This window comes from Stegostoma tigrinum, chromosome 9 (genome assembly GCF_030684315.1).
Source record: "Stegostoma tigrinum isolate sSteTig4 chromosome 9, sSteTig4.hap1, whole genome shotgun sequence".
Taxonomy (NCBI): domain Eukaryota; kingdom Metazoa; phylum Chordata; class Chondrichthyes; order Orectolobiformes; family Stegostomatidae; genus Stegostoma; species Stegostoma tigrinum.
The window spans coordinates 63,902,043-63,925,484 of NC_081362.1; the positions used below are offsets into that span (position 1 = coordinate 63,902,043).

The 23,442-nt window shown below is 39.7% G+C and overlaps 1 protein-coding gene across 4 annotated transcripts in view; it reads left to right on the forward strand.

Moving 5' to 3' along the window:
* ubr2 (ubiquitin protein ligase E3 component n-recognin 2) overlaps nucleotides 1-20,843 on the forward strand; it is a 136,977-nt gene extending 116,134 nt beyond the window's left edge. For all 4 annotated transcript variants that reach the window (XM_048535650.2, XM_048535651.2, XM_048535652.2 and 1 more), the window contains 9 exons: nucleotides 110-245; nucleotides 1,027-1,117; nucleotides 6,772-6,902; nucleotides 7,325-7,433; nucleotides 7,785-7,841; nucleotides 7,945-8,022; nucleotides 15,907-16,077; nucleotides 16,437-16,538; nucleotides 17,059-20,843. In XM_048535650.2, coding sequence (XP_048391607.1) covers nucleotides 110-245; nucleotides 1,027-1,117; nucleotides 6,772-6,902; nucleotides 7,325-7,433; nucleotides 7,785-7,841; nucleotides 7,945-8,022; nucleotides 15,907-16,077; nucleotides 16,437-16,538; nucleotides 17,059-17,200 — 1,017 coding nt within the window. In that variant the 3' untranslated portion in view covers nucleotides 17,201-20,843. The remainder of the gene's footprint in view (nucleotides 1-109; nucleotides 246-1,026; nucleotides 1,118-6,771; nucleotides 6,903-7,324; nucleotides 7,434-7,784; nucleotides 7,842-7,944; nucleotides 8,023-15,906; nucleotides 16,078-16,436; nucleotides 16,539-17,058) is intronic.
* The last annotated feature ends 2,599 nt before the right edge of the window (nucleotides 20,844-23,442 follow it).

Below are 23,442 nucleotides of genomic sequence, written 5' to 3' on the forward strand. Positions count from 1 at the left end.
ATTTACAATGTTATGTCTGAGTTAATTTTTCAAAGTTCTATTTCCTCATTCATTCCTCTAAAATAGTGTTCCCGTAGCATTTTTTTTGTAACAGTTGTTCTCCCTACAGGTGAGCCTCGTGCTTTCTTACCCAGCTCTGCACTGCCAAGATTTCACAGGAGTTAGCTTAGCTGTTGGTCACCTTCATCTCTTCCATTTGGTTACGACAGCACACATTGTACAGATTTTACTGACATCTTCAACAGGTAATCTAAGAAAACTAACCTCAATGTCTCTTTATTCACAGCATTTCTCTTAATCTATGAGATTATTCCAGTAAATGTTTATTGTGCTCTGTCCAAGGCCAGTTATGTCCTTCCTGAGGTTAGGAGGCCAAAACTGCACAAGTGGTGCCTCATTAAGACTAAATACTGTTGAAACAAAGCTTTTTTCGCCTCTATACATTAACCCCTCTTTAGAAAAGCTGGCATAGAAATTGCTTTCCTCATAACTTGTTATACTGGCACATCAACTTCATGTGATTCATATAAAAGTATGTCTTGCCCCTCTGCCAACATTTCCCACACTATCTCCATTTAAAACGGATTCTGGTTTTATTTCCTTTCCAAAATTAATTTCAGATTTCACACCTTTTATGTTCCATTGTTACCAATCATAACTTTTAGTGTGCTCCCATTGTAGCCTCTTTGCTGCTCCCCATAGCTTGCTTTCACATCTGATTTTGTATCAGTAGCAAATTTAGACAAATTATACTCAGCTTTGTCATCTGAGTCCTTCTTATATACAGTTACTAGCTGAGACCTAATTAATGGTTCTTATGGTATCCTTCTGATTACATGCTGCAAAAACAGACTGATTCATTTGTTCCTACTGTTAACCAATCGTCAGTGCATGGTGATAGTTGAAACTCCAATTCCACTCCACCCCTCCCCAGCACAATAAAAACTCAGTCTTTGATGTCCCAGTAAAACTTCACTTTTTCATGTTTAAATGAGTACCTTGACTCCAGTGGTTTACTGCTTCTAGAGGAAAATACTATGGACCAGGAGAATGCTGATGGAGATGAAGAGGCTGCTGCCTTAACGTTGTACGACAAACTCAGGCAATATTCAGGAAGGTAAGATGCAACTCAAGACATGTATTTTGCAGCTTTACAGAAACATAGGATTCTGACGCTTGAATTCTGGAAAACTAAATTGGAAACCTGTGGCAGGTTTTAGTTTCTTGGGATGTTTCATGATGTTTGAGGTGTTATGCAACTTGTTGCAGTTCAGTTAGAGTACAGATCTTTTGAGTGGGGCCTTCGTGAAGGACATTTGCCCTCCTGTATCATCTTTGGATTATACAAATACTTTGGTTTTCTTGAACCTTGTTTGTTTAAAAAGTTGCTTGGTTAATGGAGAATCTACGGAAATGAATTCATCTTCCACCATGGCAGCTTGAGAATTTAGGTTCAATTTTGAAAACCACTTGTAACATCAAAAGCTCTCGAGAAAATGGTCACGATGTTGTTGCATTGTCGTAAAAATCCAACTGATTTCATCACCTATGTCTGTCATAAATTGCATACTAACATGAATGACTTCGAATGATCTAATAAAACTATGAAACTGCCGGAAAGGAACAAAATTGGACTGAACTGTATGCTACCTCATGGGAGAAAGCAGCTTGTATGAACAATGGCTTTCTTAATTTTGAAGAATCCAGTGTTATGTAGAAGTTGAAATGTTTACAACCATCTTCATCCGTTGATCAGTAGGTGATCTGTGTTGATCTCCTTCTGAGGAGCCAACTGTTACAACTGCCAGTTTTTAATGGTTTGTCAGATTGGACAAAGCTAAGGCTTAGCACCACAGCAATGACCCATTATAATGCCCATGATATGTGCTCCAAAGCTAGCTGCAGCTTTAAGTGTTCTTCGATCGATGCAAATGAGCATCAATCCAACAACGTAGAAAATAGACACATAGATGTTTTGTCCTCAGCAGAGAAAATACCAATTAGCTCCATCATAGTTCTTGCACTCATGAATGGAGCAATAAGAAGATTTATTAGCAATGATCAAATAGCACTTAGCCACTAATTCATTTGTGCAGCTTATTATGGAGCGCAAGTCCTCAATACTGTGGGCAGATAATTTCAAGGGCCTGTGCTTTATTCTGTCCAGTGTGCAAAGTTTGGATTCCACCAAAATCACTTCATTTCTGACTTGGTTGCAGTCTTGGTTGAAAAATAGACATGAGATGAATTCATACGGTGAAGCAAGCGTGGGATGCCTATATATAATCCAAAACTGACTTGTATTCATACAATACTTGCACAAAGTGTTTAAGTGCTTCACAGAATTGGCTGAAAGGCAAGGAGATTTTAAGTGGCCATGTCAGGATTTGCAACTAACAATGAGAATATTAAAACTGAGGCATTGCTTAACTCAACCGATATAGGGCAGCAAACAGGACCTGGTGTCAGTTAGCAGTTTTGGATGACCCCAAGATTAACTAATGTGTTATTGAAGAATTTGATTAAGTGAGACCAAAGAGTGCTAGAAAAATTTCCCAGTGAAGTAGTACCTTGCATGACGGAAAGTGGTTCCAGTAGTTGAAGCCAGTCATCTCTGCTGCAAGCCTTCACTACAGGATGTCCTCATGGTAGCAATCTCAGCATAAATATTTTTCGTTGTTTTATCGATGGCTTTTCATCGATCACAAGTTCAAAAGTGAAGCTGATGCAAGCAATTGCACAGTGGTTCCATTCACAGTTCTTTAAGTAGTCAATCTTCTAAATTCAAGCCTGTGCACACAAACTCCTGGACGTTCGAAGTGGGGAAATAGTCTTTGCAAAACGTGTGTCACGGAATGACCGTTTCCTACCAGTGAAGTCAAATCTGCCTCTGTGGCATCATGTGGCATTCCCTATGTCAGAATTACTAATTATAAAGTAACAGCTTCATTTCACTCAGGCCAGTAACAGAACTGTAATTTACCATCTTCAACCAAAATATGATACTTTGCAAAGAGAAATGTATGGAAATTTTGAGCCAAAAAGGTAGTTAATTTTTTTATGCAGTTACTAATTGTATTCTCTTCTCCCACTCCCACTTTGTTTCATTTCATACAAATATTTTGATCACTGTGTTCTTTTCAATGTATTCAATGTGACACTTTGTATCAAGAGGTATGATTGCATTTGGCTTGTTAATGAAGCTTTCTGACTGACAAACTGCTCCATCTGGTGGTTGCTTGGATGAGAAAAGAATTAATATTCTCTTAATTGGGAGGCTTACATGAAAGATTGGTGGATGGGAAATGATATTTTACTTTTGGCCTGCAAAATTTGTAACGTAGAAATGTTAGAAACCTATTTTCAGAATACAAGCTACAACATTAATTTTCAGCATAATAGGGCACTTGGATTTACTGCAGATTTATTGTCATTAATTTTACATTGTGGTTTTGTCCTGTAATTTTGAAAACTTTATTCATGGAAAATGGGTGTCACTGGCTCGGCTAGCATTTCTTGACCAGCCCCTATTTACCCTCGGAGGTTGCCATGACGCGTTCTTGAACCACTGCAGCCATTGAGGTGCCGGAACATTTCTACTTTTTAGGAAAGGAATTCTAGTGACAGTGAAGAAAGGGTGGTGCCATTCCAAGTTAAGATGTGTGTAATTTTGAGTTTAAATTGTTGGAATGCACCCAGTGCCCATCTCCGTTTTTCAGGTGGTAGAGGCTGTGGTTTTGTAATTTGTCATTGAAGCTGCTATGGCAAGTTGCTGCTCCTTACGGATGGTATACACACTGCAGCTCCTGTGTATTGCTGGAAAAGGGACTGAATGTTGAGGTGGTGGATGGTATGCCAGTCAAGAGGGCTATTTTGTTCTGAATTGTATTGAGCTTCCTCAGTGTGGTTTTGAGCTGCACCCATCCAACATGTGGAGAGTATGCTTTCTCATTTCTGACTTGTGACTTGTCGATAGGCAATTACTGGAGAGACTGGAGATCTGTTAATTGCAGCAGCATTACCTGTCTTTAACCTGCTGTTGTAGCTGTGTATTTATCCGGTTCATCCAGTTCAGTTTCTCATCAGTGGTCTGACCAAAGACATTGATAGTGATGGATTCACTGCTGGTAATACCACTGAATTGCAAAGCGATATTGTTAAATTCTCTGAGATAGTAAGATCTGCCGACGCTGGAATCAGATTACACAGTGTGGAGATGGCGGAACACAGCAGGCCAGGCAGTATCGGAGGAACAGGAAAGCTGACGTTTCGGGTCAGGTGAAGAAGAGTCCCAACAAGAAACATCAGCTTTCCTGCTCCTCCAATGCTGCCTGGCCTGCTGTTCGCTCCAGCTCCATTCTTTTGTTGGCAATGGCCATTGCCCAGCACTTTGACACGAATGTTAATTGCCATTAATCACCTTGCCCACTCCTGTACACACACATCCTGACTGCTTCAGTATCTGAAGAGTTGCAGTTGGTGCTGAGCTTTATCCAATCATCAGTGAATATTTTAACTTTTATGATTGGGCGGAAGGTCGTTGATAACGGAATTGTAGATTTTTGGCTCTACCCATAGGAACTTCTGTAGTGCTATCCTGTGATAGAGATGATTGATTGCCAATAATCATAATTGTCTTTCCTCATGCCAGCTATCATTCTGACCAGCAGAGTGTTTTTTCATTGACTCTCATTGACTTCAGTTTCGCTCAGGCTCCGTGGTGCTGCACTTGGTCAAATGCTGCCTTTATGTCAAACGCAGTCACTCAACTCTGGAATTCAGTTCTTTTGCCCACATCTGTGTTAACACTGGCAGTTCTGGCAGAAACCAAATAAAACACCAGGGAGTGGGTGTTGCTGAACAAGTGTCACTTGACAGCATTGTTGATGTTCTCTTCTAACTCTTTGATAATGAAAAGTAAACGGTTATGAAAGTAAATGGCTTGCTTTTACTTGTCCTATTTATTGTAGACAGGATTTCCATATGGCCATCTAGCTTATGATGCAGTTTACTTTTGGAGTCCAAATAAGAACAAGCGATGGGTTGGGAGTGTTCTTGGAAAATTTTTAATTGGCCATTACAAGCAGTCCAAGGTTAAGGAAGAGATGTTCAAAGCCCAAACAGTAGTTGGATCCACTGCTAAGGCAATGTGTGACACAGACAGCTTGACCTAACCGAGCAAGATTGGAACTCCGGAAAACCCTGAGACATAACTAGCCTGGTGAAAATTTGCAGTTGTCTGAGTAAGTACAAGTCGAGTTTCCAGAATTGAGGATAGTGTGGTCCCAGGAAAGGCAGGTGATCAGCTAGAATTTGTACAGGTGTTGAGGCCATCCATGATGGAGTGGCTCTTGAGGGAGTTTCAAGGCCAGATCATCGAAGTGAAAAATTGAATACACATGGATTGCAATGAGGTTTGATGATCGCAACTCTTGTTAATACCTGAAGAAGGTTGCTGAGGAATTTCTGGTGTCTATCTTGATTATTTGTTATTTTGATGTGTTCTATTGAGAATCTGGTCACTTTTTTTAACCCATGTTTATCTCATATTAATTCTTGATGTTAGAATGTGATTTTCTTTGTCTTATAGATTGTATTATAGTTCTGACGTTGTGTATTGAAGTTCATTACTTCATGGCATTTTGTGGCTTTATTGTCTGCATTTTCTCAATTTCAAAAAAACCTTTACTGGTCCCAAGCCATAACAGGTCCCATTTGGTATCTTCTTCCAATTTCTGCATCGTTGCATCATAGAGTAATAGAAACCCTAGAGTGTGGAAACAGGCCATTCAACCATTGAGTCCACACAAACCCTCCAAAGAGCATCACACCCAGACCCACATCCCTACCCTATCCCTCTAACCCTGTATTTCCCATGACTAATCCACCTAGTCTGCACATCCCTGGATACAATGGGCAATTTAGCATGGCCAGTTCACCTAACATGCATATCTTTGGTAATAAAATGTGAGGCTGGATGAACACAGCAGGCCAAGCAGCATCTCAGGAGCACAAAAGCTGACGTTTCGGGCCTAGACCCTTCATCTGATGAAGGGTCTAGGCCCGAAACGTCAGCTTTTGTGCTCCTGAGATGCTGCTTGGCCTGCTGTGTTCATCCAGCCTCACATTTTATTATCTTGGAATCTCCAGCATCTGCAGTTCCCATTATCTCTGATGCATATCTTTGGTCTGTGGGAGGAAACTAGAGCGCCTGGGGGAAAATATGCAAACTCCACACAGATAGTTGCCCAGGGCTGGAATGAAACTTGGATCTCTGGTGCTATGAGGCAGCAGTGCTAACTGCTGAGTCACTGTGCTGCCCATCTCGCCACAATATTCTGCCATTGTATACAGCATGAACTCATTATGAAGGATCCTTATTTGGGCCTGATTTGAAAGGGCACAGTTGTATGTGGAACATGGAAAATGTAACAAAACACATCAACCAATGGAATTTGTACCAAATTGTTTATAGTAATAATCATGTCCTCTTGCTGGTTTGAGCCATATTTGATTTTTCTAAGCACGTTTGGTGAGGCAAGCTCCTTTCAAATTGGATTCAGTATAAATGAAGCTAACACAAGCTCCTTGAATGTATTGAAACTGGATTGGGCCATTGCAATAGAAATGGCTGTCAGTAGATGACCTGGAGTTGATATTTGACTAATCGTGAGCACAATGTGATATGTTACTGAACTGTTCAGTCAAAGTGCTTTTTATTTTTGAGACTTCTCAAAGAGTTGACAGTTCTATTTTTTTATCTCCCTATAGTGCCTTGAATTCAATGACCTCAGGTTGGCACCTGTGGCAATATATCAAGACTGGTATAATACCCTATCTACGATGTTCTGCCTTGTTCTTTCATTATCTCAATAATGTTCCAGCCCCAGTTGAACTGCAAGGTAATTTTTTTTCCAAATACGATTACATCTTGGAGTAGTTTGCTCCACCCTCCGCACTTGGGGATCAAGCCTTTCTTCCACATATTAAGGCACATTTTTCACCTTTTCTCAGATAAGCACTGCAGATTATTTCTCAAAGTCTAAAATTCAAAAATCCAAATATCCATATTCTCTTTTTTAATGCTTTACTGCAAAATAAAAATACTACTAACTCAAATACAGAAGACATTTAATCCTTTGTTGTAATTTATGCAAATTGATTATTTGTACCGAAGTCGTCGTCGTCGTCCTATTGTTTCCAATACGCGGTGAGAAACTTCTCAAAACAGTGGAAGCTTTTGTGATATGAGACATTTGTATTGTATTTGGGATGTATATGCTTTGAGGACTTTGACAGTGAACCTGATTCTGTTCAATTTCAGAGAATGGACCACACCACTTTGAACTGTTATGCCGCTATCTTTCTCTCCCAACAAATCTAATGAGTCTTTTCAAAACTGAGAGCGATACAATTGAGCCATTGATACAAAGGTAAAATTTATGAACAACAAGTACTTTTAGGTTGAATAAATAATCTGTTTTGTGATCCAGAAATAAATGTTATATGATTGGTCTTTCTTAACTGAAGAACATATGCTACCATGAAACTTCAACATGAGTTGAGTTATTAGTTATGATATTTTACAAGTGACACATGAAAATGTTCTTTCAAAACGTTATCTGCTTTCTCTTTTGAAGATGACTTAGTTGTTTTTCAGCATTAGAAAATAGTTAAATTTTACAGTAAATTCATTTATTATGCAGTCACAGATTCTTCGTGTATATTAATATGGTGATTGTTGGAAACTAACATGCCTGTAAAATAAAATCTTAAAATTTTAGATGGTGTGGTGTTGCTGAAGTGCAGAGCTTTGTGAAAGGAGAGAGAACGGCGATTAGGTAGGCTCCTACCTTGTGGTTTTGTGATCAGATGGAATAAAATTGGCAAATAAATATTATTATTCTTTAAGTTTCTTTTACCTTCTGCCTACCCCTGTTCCAGCTATCCTAGAGAGCCAAACAAGTTAATTGAACTTCCTGATGATTACAGTTGCCTCATAAACCGAGCATCTTGTTTTACGTGAGTATACAAATGTCTTTGTATTAGGATCTAACAGTGACCTGTTGCAAACTAAATCATAAGCTGCTGAAATTTGATTTAATTACACTGAAAGTCATGCAGTTTATTATAAGTGTTGTTTATGAACAAGATTGAAGAAAAGTGGTTGTCTCCACATTTCAACTTCTGAACCATAAGAACAGAGAGATTTTCATGTGGCTGCATACACCTTTATAAAGTTATTTTAAGGCTTAATTTGCTCATCTCTGCCCATGCCTGGGACAACACCAGATGTATCTAAATGAGACATGTCGACATGTCAACTACAGCACAGGACACCTTGTGCATTCACAGCAGAAGCAGCATGTTATGGACAGAGCGAGTAATTCTGCAGTTAAGAAATGAGATCAAAGTTGTACAATCTTGCCACATTCAGCCATGGACAACCAACTACTGGGAGGAGGCATTGTGAACTTTCCCAGCCTCAGTATTGATGGAGCATAGCACATGTTTTAAAAAAAAAAGCAGCAGGCTCAAATGTTTTCACCTCTTTTCAGCCATAAGTGTCAAATTGATAAATTATTTCAGCTTACTTCTGAGGTCCCCATCATTGTAGAAGCCACTGGTTTAGAAGGGGAGAGAGCAGACCACAGTTTGTATTGAACTATGAAATATAAATGAACAGTCATTGAAAGTTGACTCCTGCTTTGGTAATGGATGATGCATTATATCATAATATGTGTAGATTAAATGTTTGTTGTTATGAAGGGGCATTATAGTTTATCATTTCTGTTTCATGAGTTTCTGGAGATTCTGGGATCATTTTTTAAAAGCTCCGTGACAAGTCACCTTGGAACATACTTTTAAACAAAGCATTTATAGAAAACTACACTAGTTACTTTGCTGGTCTTGGTTGTTTAAACTCACAGGAGGGAAAGCATATGACTATTTTAATTATTTCATTGCTGTCTTGTTTGGATAGTGCCTGCAGGCTTGCAGTATTTATTTGGATTTTCAGTTAGGGAAAGCCTGCTACAGAAGAAGCTGCTCAGCTTTTAACTAGTGTTTTAGAGGCACCTTTACTGTGAGAAGAGGGTTAAAAACTGGTTGTGATTCTGGAAGAGTGAAGACTGACTGTAAGAACTTAACAACTTAAGAACAAGTAGGACCTTACCAGTACCCAAGAGAAATGGCACAATGTTAAAGACTTCACTGTATGTACAAGAATGTAGGATGACAGACTGAAAAGTTCTACAGTTTACCTTTCTTACCTTAAGAATAAATGCCCTTAGGCCACAAAGTGCTTTTTAAGTGAATCACTCCAGAGAGAAATCTTTTCCTTTTCCCCTTACTTAAGTGTATGCCTTTTGTATTATTTATTGTTCACATGTATATTTAACATTTTATCGTTTATATTTATAACTAACTTTGATAATTTCATTTCGCAAATAATGTTCATTAATTCTGCATTTTCATTGGGTGTTGTTTTATAACAAGTTGCTAATTTTCATATTTATTGCAGACACCTGGTTAATGGATCTTCTCATTCAAAATATAATATAGTGATGGCATAAGATTGTCCGTACCAGGATCTGGTTACATAATTTATATTTCACATTATGACCCGTGGAGCAAGGGTGTGCCCCTCCCATCTTGTAACATACAAATGACAGCTCACTCATGATGCCTAACATAGAACATAGAACATTACAGCACAGTACAGGCCCTTCGGCCCTCGATGTTGTGCCGACCTGTCATACCGATCTGAAGCGCATAACTAATTAAGAACCTGTCTACCTTTATCTTAACTGAAAACAAAAGTGCCGGAGATCACAGCGAGCCAAGCAGCATCCCTGGAAAGAAAACAAGCCAACATCTCGAGTCTAGATGACCCTTCACCAGAATCATCCGGACTCGAGATGTCAGCCGGTCCCCTCTCCATGCTCGCCGGCCGACTCGCCGTGACCTCCAGCACCTTTCTTTGTTTTCAGTTCAGGTTTCAGCATCTGCAGTAATTTGCTCCTATCTCGACACTGAAACCACTTAATGGCTTGGCCTCCACAACTTATTTTAAGTTCTGCTCGCCTCTTTAGGATGAAAATGCCTATCTGTTTCACTGACAGTTCTATTCAGCCAAGACCCATCACATCATTTAGCAGCTAGGTTTCAAGTAGGAGAAAAACATTGTAATGATTCTTTACTACATAGAATGCAATTTTTTTAAAAAATTAAACCATTCAGTAAATTAAACCCAGGTTCACAGGCATATCACATTAGCTGCGGCCTGCAAGGGTAAGACACTTGCAGGGGCAGTACATGTTATGTGAGATAACAAAGTGTGGAGCTGGATGAACACAGGAGGCCAAGCAGCATCTCAGGAGCACAAAAGCCGACGCCCCGGGCCCAGACCCCCCACCAGAGAGGGGGACGGGAAGAGGGAACCGGAACAAATAGGGAGAGAGGGGAAGGCGGACCGGAGACGGAGAGAAAAGAAGGCAAGGGGAGAGGACAATAATAGGAAAGACCAGGTGTACTGCAACTCGTTATGTGAAAATGCCTTTGGTAGTTACTGAGACTTTTGAGATGATCTATAAGTTGACATTTTTACCAGCCAGAATGTCTTTGTGATTGAGGCAATAACAGGAATTTCTTCTGTGCACTAAATGAGAGTCCCCTAATGAGTCGACTGGTTTTAATCATTTTTTAAGTTTATGGAGATGAGTTAAGAGGTCTCTGAAATTAATAAAAGAAAACCATTAAGGACAAAGTCTAACATGGAAAATTTGCCCTATTTATCCTGAGAATGACTCTCAGGAACATGCAGGGTAACGGAAGAAATCTGGGTAGATAAACATGCCAAATCCCAAACATTTCAACCAGGGGTTTAGCTGTCAGTATTACTGCTTTTAGAAGATGAAAGTATGGTCCATGGTCCAGATTGAGTAGTGAAAATAAGTGGTGAACTAAATGATCTGATTGCCACAGATCACCAATTAAACCATAGGACTGTCAAATCAATATGCTGAAACAATATCATCTCTGGGATGCGAATAGGCAAGTTCAGATGTGTCAGGTAGCAAAGAAGGACAATAAAAGCAATAGTGAAAATGAAACAGAAGGAGGCCTACAGAAATAATGGGAACTGCAGATGCTGGAGATTCCAAGATAATAAAATGTGAGGCTGGATGAACACAGCAGGCCAAGCAGCATCTCAGGAGCACAAAAGCTGACGTTTCGGGCCTAGACCCTTCATCAGAGAGGGGGATGGGGGGAGGGAACTGGAATAAATAGGGAGAGAGGGGGAGGCGGACCGAAGATGGAGAGTAAAGAAGATAGGTGGAGAAGGTGTGGGTGGGGAGGTAGGGAGGGGATAGGTCAGTCCAGGGAAGACGGACAGGTCAAGCAGGTGGGATGAGGTTAGTAGGTAGCTGGGGGTGCGGCTTGGGGTGGGAGGAAGGGATGGGTGAGAGGAAGAACCGGTTAGGGAGGCAGAGACAGGTTGGACTGGTTTTGGGATGCAGTGGGTGGGGGGGAAGAGCTGGGCTGGTTGTGTGGTGCAGTGGGGGGAGGGGATGAACTGGGCTGGTTTAGGGATGCAGTGGGGGAAGGGGAGATTTTGAAACTGGTGAAGTCCACATTGATACCATATGGCTGCAGGGTTCCCAGGCGGAATATGAGTTGCTGTTCCTGCAACCTTCGGGTGGCATCATTGTGGCAGTGCAGGAGGCCCATGATGGACATGTCATCAAGAGAATGGGAGGGGGAGTGGAAATGGTTTGCGACTGGGAGGTGCAGTTGTTTGTTGCGAACTGAGCGGAGGTGTTCTGCAAAGCGGTCCCCAAGCCTCCGCTTGGTTTCCCCAATGTAGAGAAAGCCGCACCGGGTACAGTGGATGCAGTATACCACATTGGCAGATGTGCAGGTGAACCTCTGCTTAATGTGGAATGTCATCTTGGGGCCTGGGATGGGGGTGAGGGAGGAGGTGTGGGGACAAGTGTAGCATTTCCTGCGGTTGCAGGGGAAGGTGCCGGGTGTGGTGGGGTTGGAGGGCAGTGTGGAGCGAACAAGGGAGTCACGGAGAGAGTGGTCTCTCCGGAAAGCAGACAGGGGTGGGGATGGAAAAATGTCTTGGGTGGTGGGGTCGGATTGTAAATGGCGGAAGTGTCGGAGGATAATGCGTTGTATCCGGAGGTTGGTAGGGTGGTGTGTGAGAACGAGGGGGATCCTCTTGGGGCGGTTGTGGCGGGGGCGGGGTGTGAGGGATGTGTCGCGGGAAATGCGGGAGACGCGGTCAAGGGCGTTCTCAATCACCGTGGGGGGGAAGTTGCGGTCCTTAAAGAACTTGGACATCTGGGATGTGCGGGAGTGGAATGTCTTATCGTGGGAGCAGATGCGGCGGAGGCGGAGGAATTGGGAATAGGGGATGGAATTTTTGCAGGAGGGTGGGTGGGAGGAGGTGTATTCTAGGTAGCTGTGGGAGTCGGTGGGCTTGAAATGGACATCAGTTACAAGCTGGTTGCCTGAGATGGAGACTGAGAGGTCCAGGAAGGTGAGGGATGTGCTGGAGATGGCCCAGGTGAACTGAAGGTTGGGGTGGAAGGTGTTGGTGAAGTGGATGAACTGTTCGAGCTCCTCTGGGGAGCAAGAGGCGGCGCCGATACAGTCATCAATGTAAATGACATCCTGTCTGGTTAGCTAGCAGTGTTGCATCTCTTGCATTTGGAGAAGCCTTCATAGTTGAAAGTAGAAGTTCAGTATGTGATGTGAAAAACACCTCTCTCTACTAAATCAAAGTAGTTAGAATTTTCCAGTGATGTTTTTGTCTAAGCTTGATGATTCAACCAGATATTTCAATAACTTGGGAGGACTGCTTTGAACAGTTTGGAGCTGTGCTTAAGAAATTTTTTCCATTCTTTGGATAATAAATCTTAGCAAAACCTCGTGAGGGTGAATGTAGCTGATGTAGGGCATATAAAAGGGCACAGACAAATGTTGCCACCATCAGAAAAGAGCAAGCATCAGTAGAGTTCCCTGCCACTAAACCGCTTTGGGAAATGAAGAGGTTATTGTCAGTGTATGGTTTCAGTCACAAGTTTGTACCAAATTTGAGTGTCATAGCTGCTCCACTACCTGATATACTGCAGGAAAATTTGCATGTTTAGGATAGGTCATGGAGAGTTGACAGTGTTTGGGTTGTGAACATTTTGTTGCCCTTGAGACATAGGTGAAGTGCGTGGGCATGAGCACCTTGGGTGTAGAGGCAGTGTCAGATCAAAGCCAGGTCTGCGTTGGGGGTGGTGGGGTTGGTGGTGAGGTCCAGGTTGAGTGTCAGGCATCTATGAAGGGTTGAGAAGTGGTGAGGTAAGAGTCAGGAGGATCAACTTAATAGTGAGATGAATGTGTAGTCATTCCTTGAACTTTCTCTGGAATCTCTTGTGCTAAATCAGAGTTGGTACATTTGTTTGGAGGGTTCCAGTAGATGTTTTCAGCTTTGATTAATTGCTACAGAGCTGGCTGGACCAGGATTTCTGGATGGTATTAATGCACAGCTGTCTGCTTGGCTGCAATGATGATCTTGCTGTTGGAAGGTTTGGGCTGTGATTCCTTGTCCAAAAAAACTGAATTTGCCCATTTCTACCTATGATTATTAATCATCAGCAATGAAAGAGCTAATTTAAAGCATTGTTGAGCAATATTTGCTTACACAACCCATTGCTCAATGCGGAGTATCAATTCTACTAGAATTGGTTACCTTCATATAATTAACTGAACTCCAGAAATAAGGTGAACATGTGTTGTGGGGCATCAAGGAGCATTCTTCCTAATGCATTCATGGGATGTGGAAATCAATGGCTACGCCAGCATTTTTTGCCCGTTTCTCACTACATTGGGAAAGGTACGGTGAACTGCCTTCTTGAATGAATGCAGTGCTTGGGATGTAAGGACATTCAGGTCAGGGATAGTGTGGGACTAAGAGAGGAAACACAGGTTATGATGCTGTGATGCATCTGCTGCCTCGTACTTCTAAGTCATAGTGGTCACTTGTTTGGTAAGTGCTGTCAAAGCAGTAGCCTTGGTAAGCTGTTGCAGTACATTTGCACTATGGTGATGCAAGTGAATGTTGAAGATTCTGAATGTGGTGCTATTCGGCTCCTTTGTCCTGGTTGGCATCCAGATTTTTGTGTGTTGTTCCTGCATGGAGTCTGGCAAGTGGTGATCATTCCATCATGCTCATGATTTGTGGACACACACTGTGGAGATAGGAGCTGAGTCACTTGCTACAGAATGCCTAGCTTCTCACCTGTTCTTGTGCTCACAGCATTTCTGTAGCTGGTCCATTTCAGTTTCTGGACAATTGTAATTTCCAGTGTTATACTCCGAAAGAGAACAGCATGTTAACAAGATTTGTGCCCACAATTTTACGTGAGGACTTATTTCAATTGGTCACTGTCCATAAAACATGCACCACCAAATACCAGCTCATACATTCAAACAACCAATTCTAACCCAATTTATTAATATATCCATCACCTGTCTCCTTATTCCATTAAATCTAAGGGATTGTTTCAGACCATATTAAATGACGATATCCAGGATGTTGAGATTGTGGGATTCAATGATGGTAATGACATTGGATGTCAAGGGCCAATGATCAGCTTCTGTCCTGTTGGAGATGGCCGTAGCCTGGCATTTGTGAGGCAAAAATGTTACTTGCCACTTAGTGCAGTCTGGATGTTATCCATGTCTTGGGGTAATAATTAGATGGGGCAATAATTAGACAAGTTAAATTTAACCTACTTTTTATGCACTGCACATATTTGGGGCATTATTTGCAATGTTGGCTGGATGGCACTGTTGCAGTTGCACTAAAACATCGTGGCTTGTGGCCTGGCTTGTTCTGGAGCACAAGTCTTTAATACAATTGTGGATTTGTTGTTCAAGCCTTTGCAGTATCCAGAACCTTTAGCAATTTTTTGATATTTATGTAAAGGGGGGAACTTCAGGAGGGACCCAAAATAGATGACCCACTTGGCACTTCCGGTTTCACACAGAACACCACACCATATCCCTTGCACTGGCCTCCAACACCCTCCATCATCCAAGCCAATACGCATCTTTCTGCCAGACCATACTGACTGACCCTGATTCCTTACACTGTACTCCTCTGCCTTTCTAACCCCTCACCAACCTGCCACCCTAACCCGTTCACTTACCTAAGATATTTGCCCATTCGCAGTAGCTGCCAGTTTGCTTGACATTTAATCTGAAGAGTACAGCATTTAGTGCTGTAAAAGAGGGAGTGGTTTCTACAATAACCTTTCCTACTACTGGATTTCAGGATTCCTAGCTTGGTTCTAACCGGTCACTTCAGCCCAGGCATGTTTAATTTAACCAGGTTTGAGAATTTTTCTGACAAGGGGTCACTGGACCTGAAAAGCTAACTCTATTTTTCTTCACAGATGCTGCCAGACCTGCTGAGCTTTTCCAGAAACAACTGTTTTTGTTGTTGAGAATAGGGTTTCTGACCCTGAATGGAATTTCTAGGCCTAACTTTTTTTTTAAGAAAGAAGTATCTTATGTCTGGCTTCATCTCTCTCCGAGGCAACGTAGTGTGACATTGCATCACGTCCTGCAATGATGTATATGATTTCATTGACATGTCACATACAGTTTTAGACTTAGCCCTCTAATAACTGCAAAGTGGAGACTTGTTCCAAATAAAATTGATATCACACCAGCTTTATCATAAAATGATGCTGAATTAGCAGACATCTCCCATTACAAGGGGAAAATAACATTTCACATTCTTTCCCATTAAACTTTCAATAAGTGAATTTCATCTGTTAATACTTAATTGACACCTGTGCCAAAGTTTTTACTACTTTTCTTTACAATTTAAAATAGATGTCCAAAATCAGGTGGGGATAAAAGTCGGGCACCAACACTCTGCTTGGTCTGTGGGGGAATGTTGTGTTCTCAGAGCTACTGCTGTCAAACAGAACTGGAAGGAGAAGATGTTGGGGCCTGTACTGCTCATACCTACACTTGTGGTTGTGGAGTTGGAATTTTTTTGCGGTGAGTTAAAACCTTAATCTTATTGTTGTAACCGCCTAAGAGACACTTCCATCTTCACCGGTTCCACAAGTAACAGTCATGTTGAAGTATGAATCATTGTATTTGTGATGTGAAGTTAATTCAAAGTTGAAGCACTGAAATCCTTTGCTTCAGGACACTATAATCCTAGTTTTCAACTCTGTTCCAAAAGACAGCATTTCAGTAATGTTTGGTCAGAGAGCTAAATTTTTAAGAGCATCTGATGATTTGATTCTTTATTAATAGAAGAGCAAGAAGTTGAACCCCAAATACAATGCCTCGTAAAAATAAACTAAGTTGCGTATAGTTTTAACATTGTTATGGTTGTTGTGCATTTTCAGAGTTCGAGAGAGCCAGATTTTGTTCCTGGCTGGAAAGACAAAAGGGTGCTTTTATCCACCGCCTTACCTTGATGATTACGGAGAGACAGATCAGGGACTGAGGTAAAAAGTTAAAACATTTTTAATACAAATGTGGGATCCACTTTTGAATGAAAGAACGTATGCATGTTCAGATTTTTAATTAAATGTTCCAAAGGTTCTCTGCGTGTAACCTTTTGTACAGGTGTTATTCTGTGTGATTTATTCTATTTAGGCTATCTGTTTCTTGATCATAATGCCAGCAAAGATTTTGTTTGACACATGTGGCCCTGTTTTGAGCATTTCTGCAATCTTACAAGTCACCAAATTATAGCTAAATCGTGAATATTCTTGCCCATTCCAGCTGTTTATCTCAGCAATATTTAACATGATTCTCAAGGCTATTTCTCAATTTATCAAATGGTTATTAATTCACTTTTCCTCTACGCAAACTTCAATATGAATGAAATGGCTTATCCCTTACTGAATCCCAGATACTACTGACTGCTTATTTCTCGAGCATTGTATGTTTTCTCTCCTTGAAGGTGAATGTATGATGCTAAATGCTTGACAATGGTAATCTTACGTGAATTGCCTTTTTCAGACGAGGGAATCCTCTTCATCTCTGCAAAGAGCGGTACAGGAAGCTGCAGAAACTGTGGCAGCAACATAGCATCACTGAGGAGATTGGCCATGCACAAGAAGCAAATCAGACGCTAGTTGGCTTTGACTGGCAGCACTTGTGATTAATTTCTAATAGAACTGTAGGCACTCGGCACATCCTGAAGCAAAAAAAAGTCCTCTTGCAGGAAGTCAGAGGATCAGGTTTAATGAAGTACACCTCAGGCCACCCATTTTGAAACACTTACTTCAGAATTACAGTGATTTTAAAAACGATTACATAACTGTTCACCTGTCATTATGGAAATGTGGATTGCATGTGAAGTGCGTATTTTAAAGAGATGTCATTCACTTTATTTGCACTTGAAATTTCCTCCACAAAGGTGGAACATTTTGGGATAATAAAGCCCACATCTTCAAAGCCGCTGTTTTTTAATCATCATTATTTATCAGGTGTTGGAGTAATACAATATGGACATCCAAAGTGTGTTTTTGTGCTCTATAGTTAGTGATGTCTAATGAACAATTTCAGATCAAATGTGGACAAGATTGCTGGCCTTCAGTTGGAAGTTTTTTTTGCTTTCCCTCTCTTTGTCTTGATTCCGTGGTAGCTTATTCACTTTACACCGATTTGTGAATGTGCTTTCTTAAGGTGTGCATCTGGTTTCAGTCAACTAATCAAACTTTGAATATTGTGGTCACAAGAAAAGAAGAATTTTTGTCAGCTAAAAAAGCAGTTTGCCACTGTTCTTCTTGTCTTAAAGATCTTACTATTTGTGCGGTATCAAAAATATATTGTAAAATGTGTTTAAAGGATATATAAAGCTATTTTATAATGTGCAGTTTACTATGAATTTATTTTTTAAAGAAGTCATATGCAAGCAGTGGCTGTAATCAGGGCAGTTAACTCAGTGATTTTGTTTTAAATTGCTAGAATTAACTCGAGGTTTCTTCAAATATACTTTTAGTAGGAATGATGGGTAAGCAAAGAGGAAGTGCTCCAAGTTTTAATTTTCTTGTCTTTGCTTATCTGGAGCAATCCTTTATCAAATGTTCACTTCAGACTTGCTTGTTAACATGTACCTTGCAAAACTCAACGATTCTGTTTCTGTTTGGCTGGAGTTGTTCATGGATTGTTTCAAGCACATATTATTCAGGCAATATAGTGCTTTGTAGAAGCCAGTAAAGAAGCATCAGAAACAAAATGAAGTAAATATGATTAATTATATATTTTAAGTAAGATAGTCTGCACAGCATCATGGAGCATTTTGCTCCATAATTATCAAACTTCATGAAACACTTGTTTTGTTGAGGATGTGGTAAAACAAGCTAATCAATTCTGTTAATACTTCAAAAACTGCGTTTAGTCTTCATAAAACGTGGTCAAATATGGGTATGATTCAGTTCTTGTTTATGTTGTGAATGCCAAAGTGTTTGTAAGCATACTAATTTCTATTGATTTAAAATTAATTTTACGTATGAACATGAGCAACATAGTTTGTGACTACCTTTTGCTGTTGATGTGGTCTTTCTGGTCCTATTAACAGCTCCAGCATACAGTTTAAATGTGCAAACACATCATTTGACATATTCAGCTAAGTTGTTAACAGTTAAAAATTGGAGTTGAAAATGTGAGTAAAACCGGGACAAAGATGATCTTCATGTGTGTTATACTTTGAATTTTCTGGGGGAGGTGAGGAATCTGACAAATGTCTTTCTAGTCCAGGGTGAAGCAGTAAGGCCATTATATTGGATTGCTTGTGCTGCAGTATTTTTTTCTGGCATTTTTCATGAATGTGAAGTGTTTCATCCTCAGATGGTCAGTTTAAACAAAGGGGAAATAATTAATCCTGTTTCATTTCAAAGGCAGCTGCTGAAGGTATGATGGAAATCTTCAGCACAAAACTTATGGCTAACTAGGAATTATCTTCAGTAATGCTGTTTGTAGCCATCCAAATTTAATTAAGGAAAAAAATCAGTTCTGGACTTGTAACATCAAGCATAATGTAATAATTGGATTTTCCGTTGTGAATAAAGTTTGAAGAAAATAACAAATTTTATGGCTTTTTAGCTAACTTTGTTTATAAATTTGTCAGAACCTAGAAAATTTAATTCTGTGGCAAGTGTTTTTTTTAACTGTTTGGCATTTGCATTCAATGCTGACACCTAAACTTTGTTACTAAATACTGGGTCTAGTTCTTGACAATTCTGTTTGTTTTGGAAGATCAATATGTACAAGGAAAGCCATTCAGTTTATTCATCCAGAGTGATCCTACTGTTTGAATGTCACAGCGACTGTAATTTTTTTTAGATCAATTTCACACTTTGCAACCCTAACTAATAATCCATTCAGTTATGTCAGTTAAATTGCTTTTTATTACTTACCCTTAAATCTAACTGTTGTGGTTTAGTTTAAAATAGTGTCCTGTTGTTATCCATTCAATACCAATCATCTTGTATTCCCTTGCAGTTAACTTATTTCAATCCTACAAGGCCCAGTCTTTGCTAATAACTCAGTCTGCTGATTCAAGAACCACATGTTTTTTTTTCTCGCCTTGTCCTCAGGCTTTGTGTCTCAATGGTTGTAAAGGAATGCAAGGATGTCTTTTTTTGTTCATTTTTTTTTTAATGACCTCTGTTGCTGAGAATAAGTGAATCAACTTTTTTTTCCTCCAGTGATTTCCATTTTAACTAACACTGCACTTTCTTGTTTTCCATTGATCTTTGAAAGTAGCCATTTTTATTTTCCTTAACTTGATGTGAATTACTTATCAAAGTTTTTATGCATATATTACTAAATTTTATGTATACAATGCTTGAAATCCAGCAGTGTATTCAAATCTTAAACTAGAGTTTGAGATACACCATATAAATTTAACACATCTTTTATGTTTTTCTAAATTTTGGTTCAAGCTTTTGCTGGGTCATAATGCTGTTTCATTCTCTAGCACTATATCTGTTCTACTAACACTTAAACCTTATTTTCTTCAACTAAATACTACTTACAATGTACTCTCGTGTTGGAAAAGATTTTGATGCTTCTTGAAACCCATTGTTTCTTTGTGACTATGTTATTGAGATCAATGAAGGTTAATATTATTTCCATGCAAACAATAGACCACCACAGAATCTGTTTAACAGGCCTCATACCACTGGCATATGAAATAGATTAACTACATTTGTGTAATGGTAAAAATAGTGGATAAAATCTTGTGCATTACTGCACCTTTGAAAAATGGAAGATCATTTTTAGAGATTTTCTATTTTACACAGAGTCAAGACAGGAAGACTTTTTAATGCTTGAATAACCATGAAAATACACAGGTGCTGCAATTTGGGTATAACATTAGCATATGTTTGGTCTTCCAGATAATTTCGTTTCCATTCAACTTAAGTATAGTTTGTTGTGAAAGTGACCCTGCTATAAATATAGATGAAAATCTGACAAAGCTGCAAGAACTCTCTTTAGTTTGAAACTAATGTATGAATTGTTGAAACGGAGAGCACACCCATTTCTTTTCTTTTCCTTGTCCTATTATACTTTAAATTAACCATTTTCTCTTCTATTGTGCATTCTCCTCTCATGAAACCATTTAGCATGTATTTACCTTCACTGTAGAAATGTTTATAAAATAGGAATACTTTCAGTATTTGAGAGAGTACTTGTAATAAATGGGCTGTTAATATATGTTGAATTAATGTATAATTGGTACTATGTACTATATGTAAAAAACGCTCAATTCAAAATAAATGCTTTTGGTGTTGAAAGGTTTTTGTTCATCAATGCATGTCATATTAAATGTGTACTTATCCAAAAGATTATTGATCTTTTGAGAGATTATTTCAGTCTATTTCAGATTATTTGAATGAGGTTAATTGCCTCTGAATTGTCAAGGCTAGCTAATGAAGGAAAATTGGGCCACTGATTCCTTTACCAATCACTAGCCAAGTGTCTTGTTTAAAGTACCAGTATGATATAGATGAGTGGAAATTAGGTAACATTTAGTCCTGATGTTCAACTGTTGGCAGCGGCAATTCAGATTAGGTACTGCAGGGTTGAGTTTGTGTTCGGGGACAACTTGATATATGCAGCTCCCAACTTGTTTCCAGCCAAGTTACTGAAGAGATACCAGATTGTTTGTTTGTTTGCCAAGAGAACATATAGAAAATCAGGTTGCAGATGTCTGGTTTCCTTTCCATCATACGGCTGTAGGTTTTCCACCGCTTTAACATGATTCTGGAAGTTTGATCATGTGGCATCTAATTTGTGATATCTGACTACATGGCACTTGTCTACAGTTTGCAAATATTGTGAAGCAGAGTCAGCATAACTTGTGAAGGGTAGATAATGCCTGACAGATCTACTAGAATTCCCTGCGGTAGTGTTAAGTAGCAGAGAAAAAGGAAGTAGAGGATGTAAAATGCTTAGATTTTCAGAAGGTACCATACATTAGGCTACTCAATAAGAGAAGATCCCATGATTTTGAAGAAAGCATGGATAAATGGGCTAACTAATAAGAAGGGTAAAGCGGGGGGGGGCTTTTTTCAGCGTTGCATCCTGTAACTATTGAAGTGCCATAGGGATCACTGCTGTGGCCATAATTATTGCACTGTGTAAAAATAACTTGTATGAAGAAAGTCCGTGTGCTATTGTCAGATCTCTCTGGCCAGATTTGTGGATCTCTCAAAAATGAGTGGGAAGGCATGTGGTAAGAATGACACAGATCCTGCAGAGGGATTTAGATAAGTTGTGCAAATGGATAAAAACTTCGCAATTGGATTATAAGGTGAGAAAATGAGATTGTCCTTTTAAGAGAATTATTTACATGGAGAAAGATTGCAGAAAATTAAAGATCAGAGACTTGGGAGACCTCATCCATGAATCACCAAGTCTAGCATCCAAGTTCAGCAGCTAATATGGTAGGCAAATGGAATGTTGGCCTTAATTGCAGATGGAATGATGGCATTTGACTGAGTATGGCCTCAAGGAAAATCTTTACTTAGTACGATCTGCCTCGACTGCTCATAAACAAAGCTTATCACTGTACTTTGGTACATGTGACAATAAATCAATCAATTGGGCAAAAATCTTCTGCTGACTGAAGCCATACCTAGTACAAAGGAATATGGTTATGGTTTTGAAGATCAATTATCACAGCCCCACAAGTTTCTTGGGGTAGCATCATCAGCCCAATCATTTCAGCTCTTTCTTCATGATCTTCCCCATCATAAGGTCAAGTGGGGATGTTCACTGGCTATAAAAGTTCAGCTACATTCATGATTCTTTAGATCATGCAGCAGCCTTTGTCTGCAAGGTTGGATAGTATCCCAGCTGTGGGCTGGTAATTGTTAGATAACATTAGTGCCACAGAGACAAGTACCAAATTAAGGCCATATCTGACCTTGACATCATTGAATCCCTTGCAATCAACATTCTGGAGGTTACCATTGGACAAGAATTGAATTGTATCAGACTTGTAAATATTCTGGCTATATTGGTAGGTTGGAAACCGAGAATTCTGAAGCAAGTAGCTTGCTACTTGTATCCCCAAAGTCTGTTCACCATTACTGTGAATGCTGTGATTCACTTGGGTGGGTGTCATTCCAACAACTCAAGGAAGCTTGCTATCATCCAGGAAAGACAGTCTGCTTGACTGGCACCCCATCCAGTACTTTGAGCATTCATTCCATGACCACTGTTGCACGGTGGTGGCGATGTGTACCATCTGCAAGTTGCACTGTGATATGGCTTTTTCAACTGCACCTTCCAAACCTTCAATGTCTGGCATATGGAAGGATAAAAATAGCAGGTGCATTGGCACATGACCACCTGCAAGATCTCCCCCAAGCTGCACACCATCCTGATTTGAAACTATATTGTTGCTCCTCATGGATCAAATTGCTAGACCTTCCTTCAACACTCTGGATATACCTTCACCTAATGATTTCATCAGTTCTAGAAGGCAGCTCATCAGCTTCATGAGGAAAATTAGGGATAGTCAATTATTTTGGCTTAACCAACAATGCCCACATCTCATGAACAAATAATAAAATAATCTGTAATATAATTATTGCTTGCAATACATTTTATGACTGAGACCTTTAAATTGTAGTACTTGTCAGTATTTTTCAAAATAATGAGGTGAGTGTTTAACTTCCAATTATCTGTTGTTCAATCTTAAAGCTTTCACCGCGAGGTTTAATGCTATAAACTTTAGACTGAGATAAATCAAGTATGCTGTAAAGACCTGCTTTTTGCAGGAATTGCTTTTGGAAAACCTCAAGTTATGAATTCACAAATGGTGAATATAAGGAGAATCAATTGTCTAGGTTCCAACCATCCAAAATATTTGATTTATATACATTA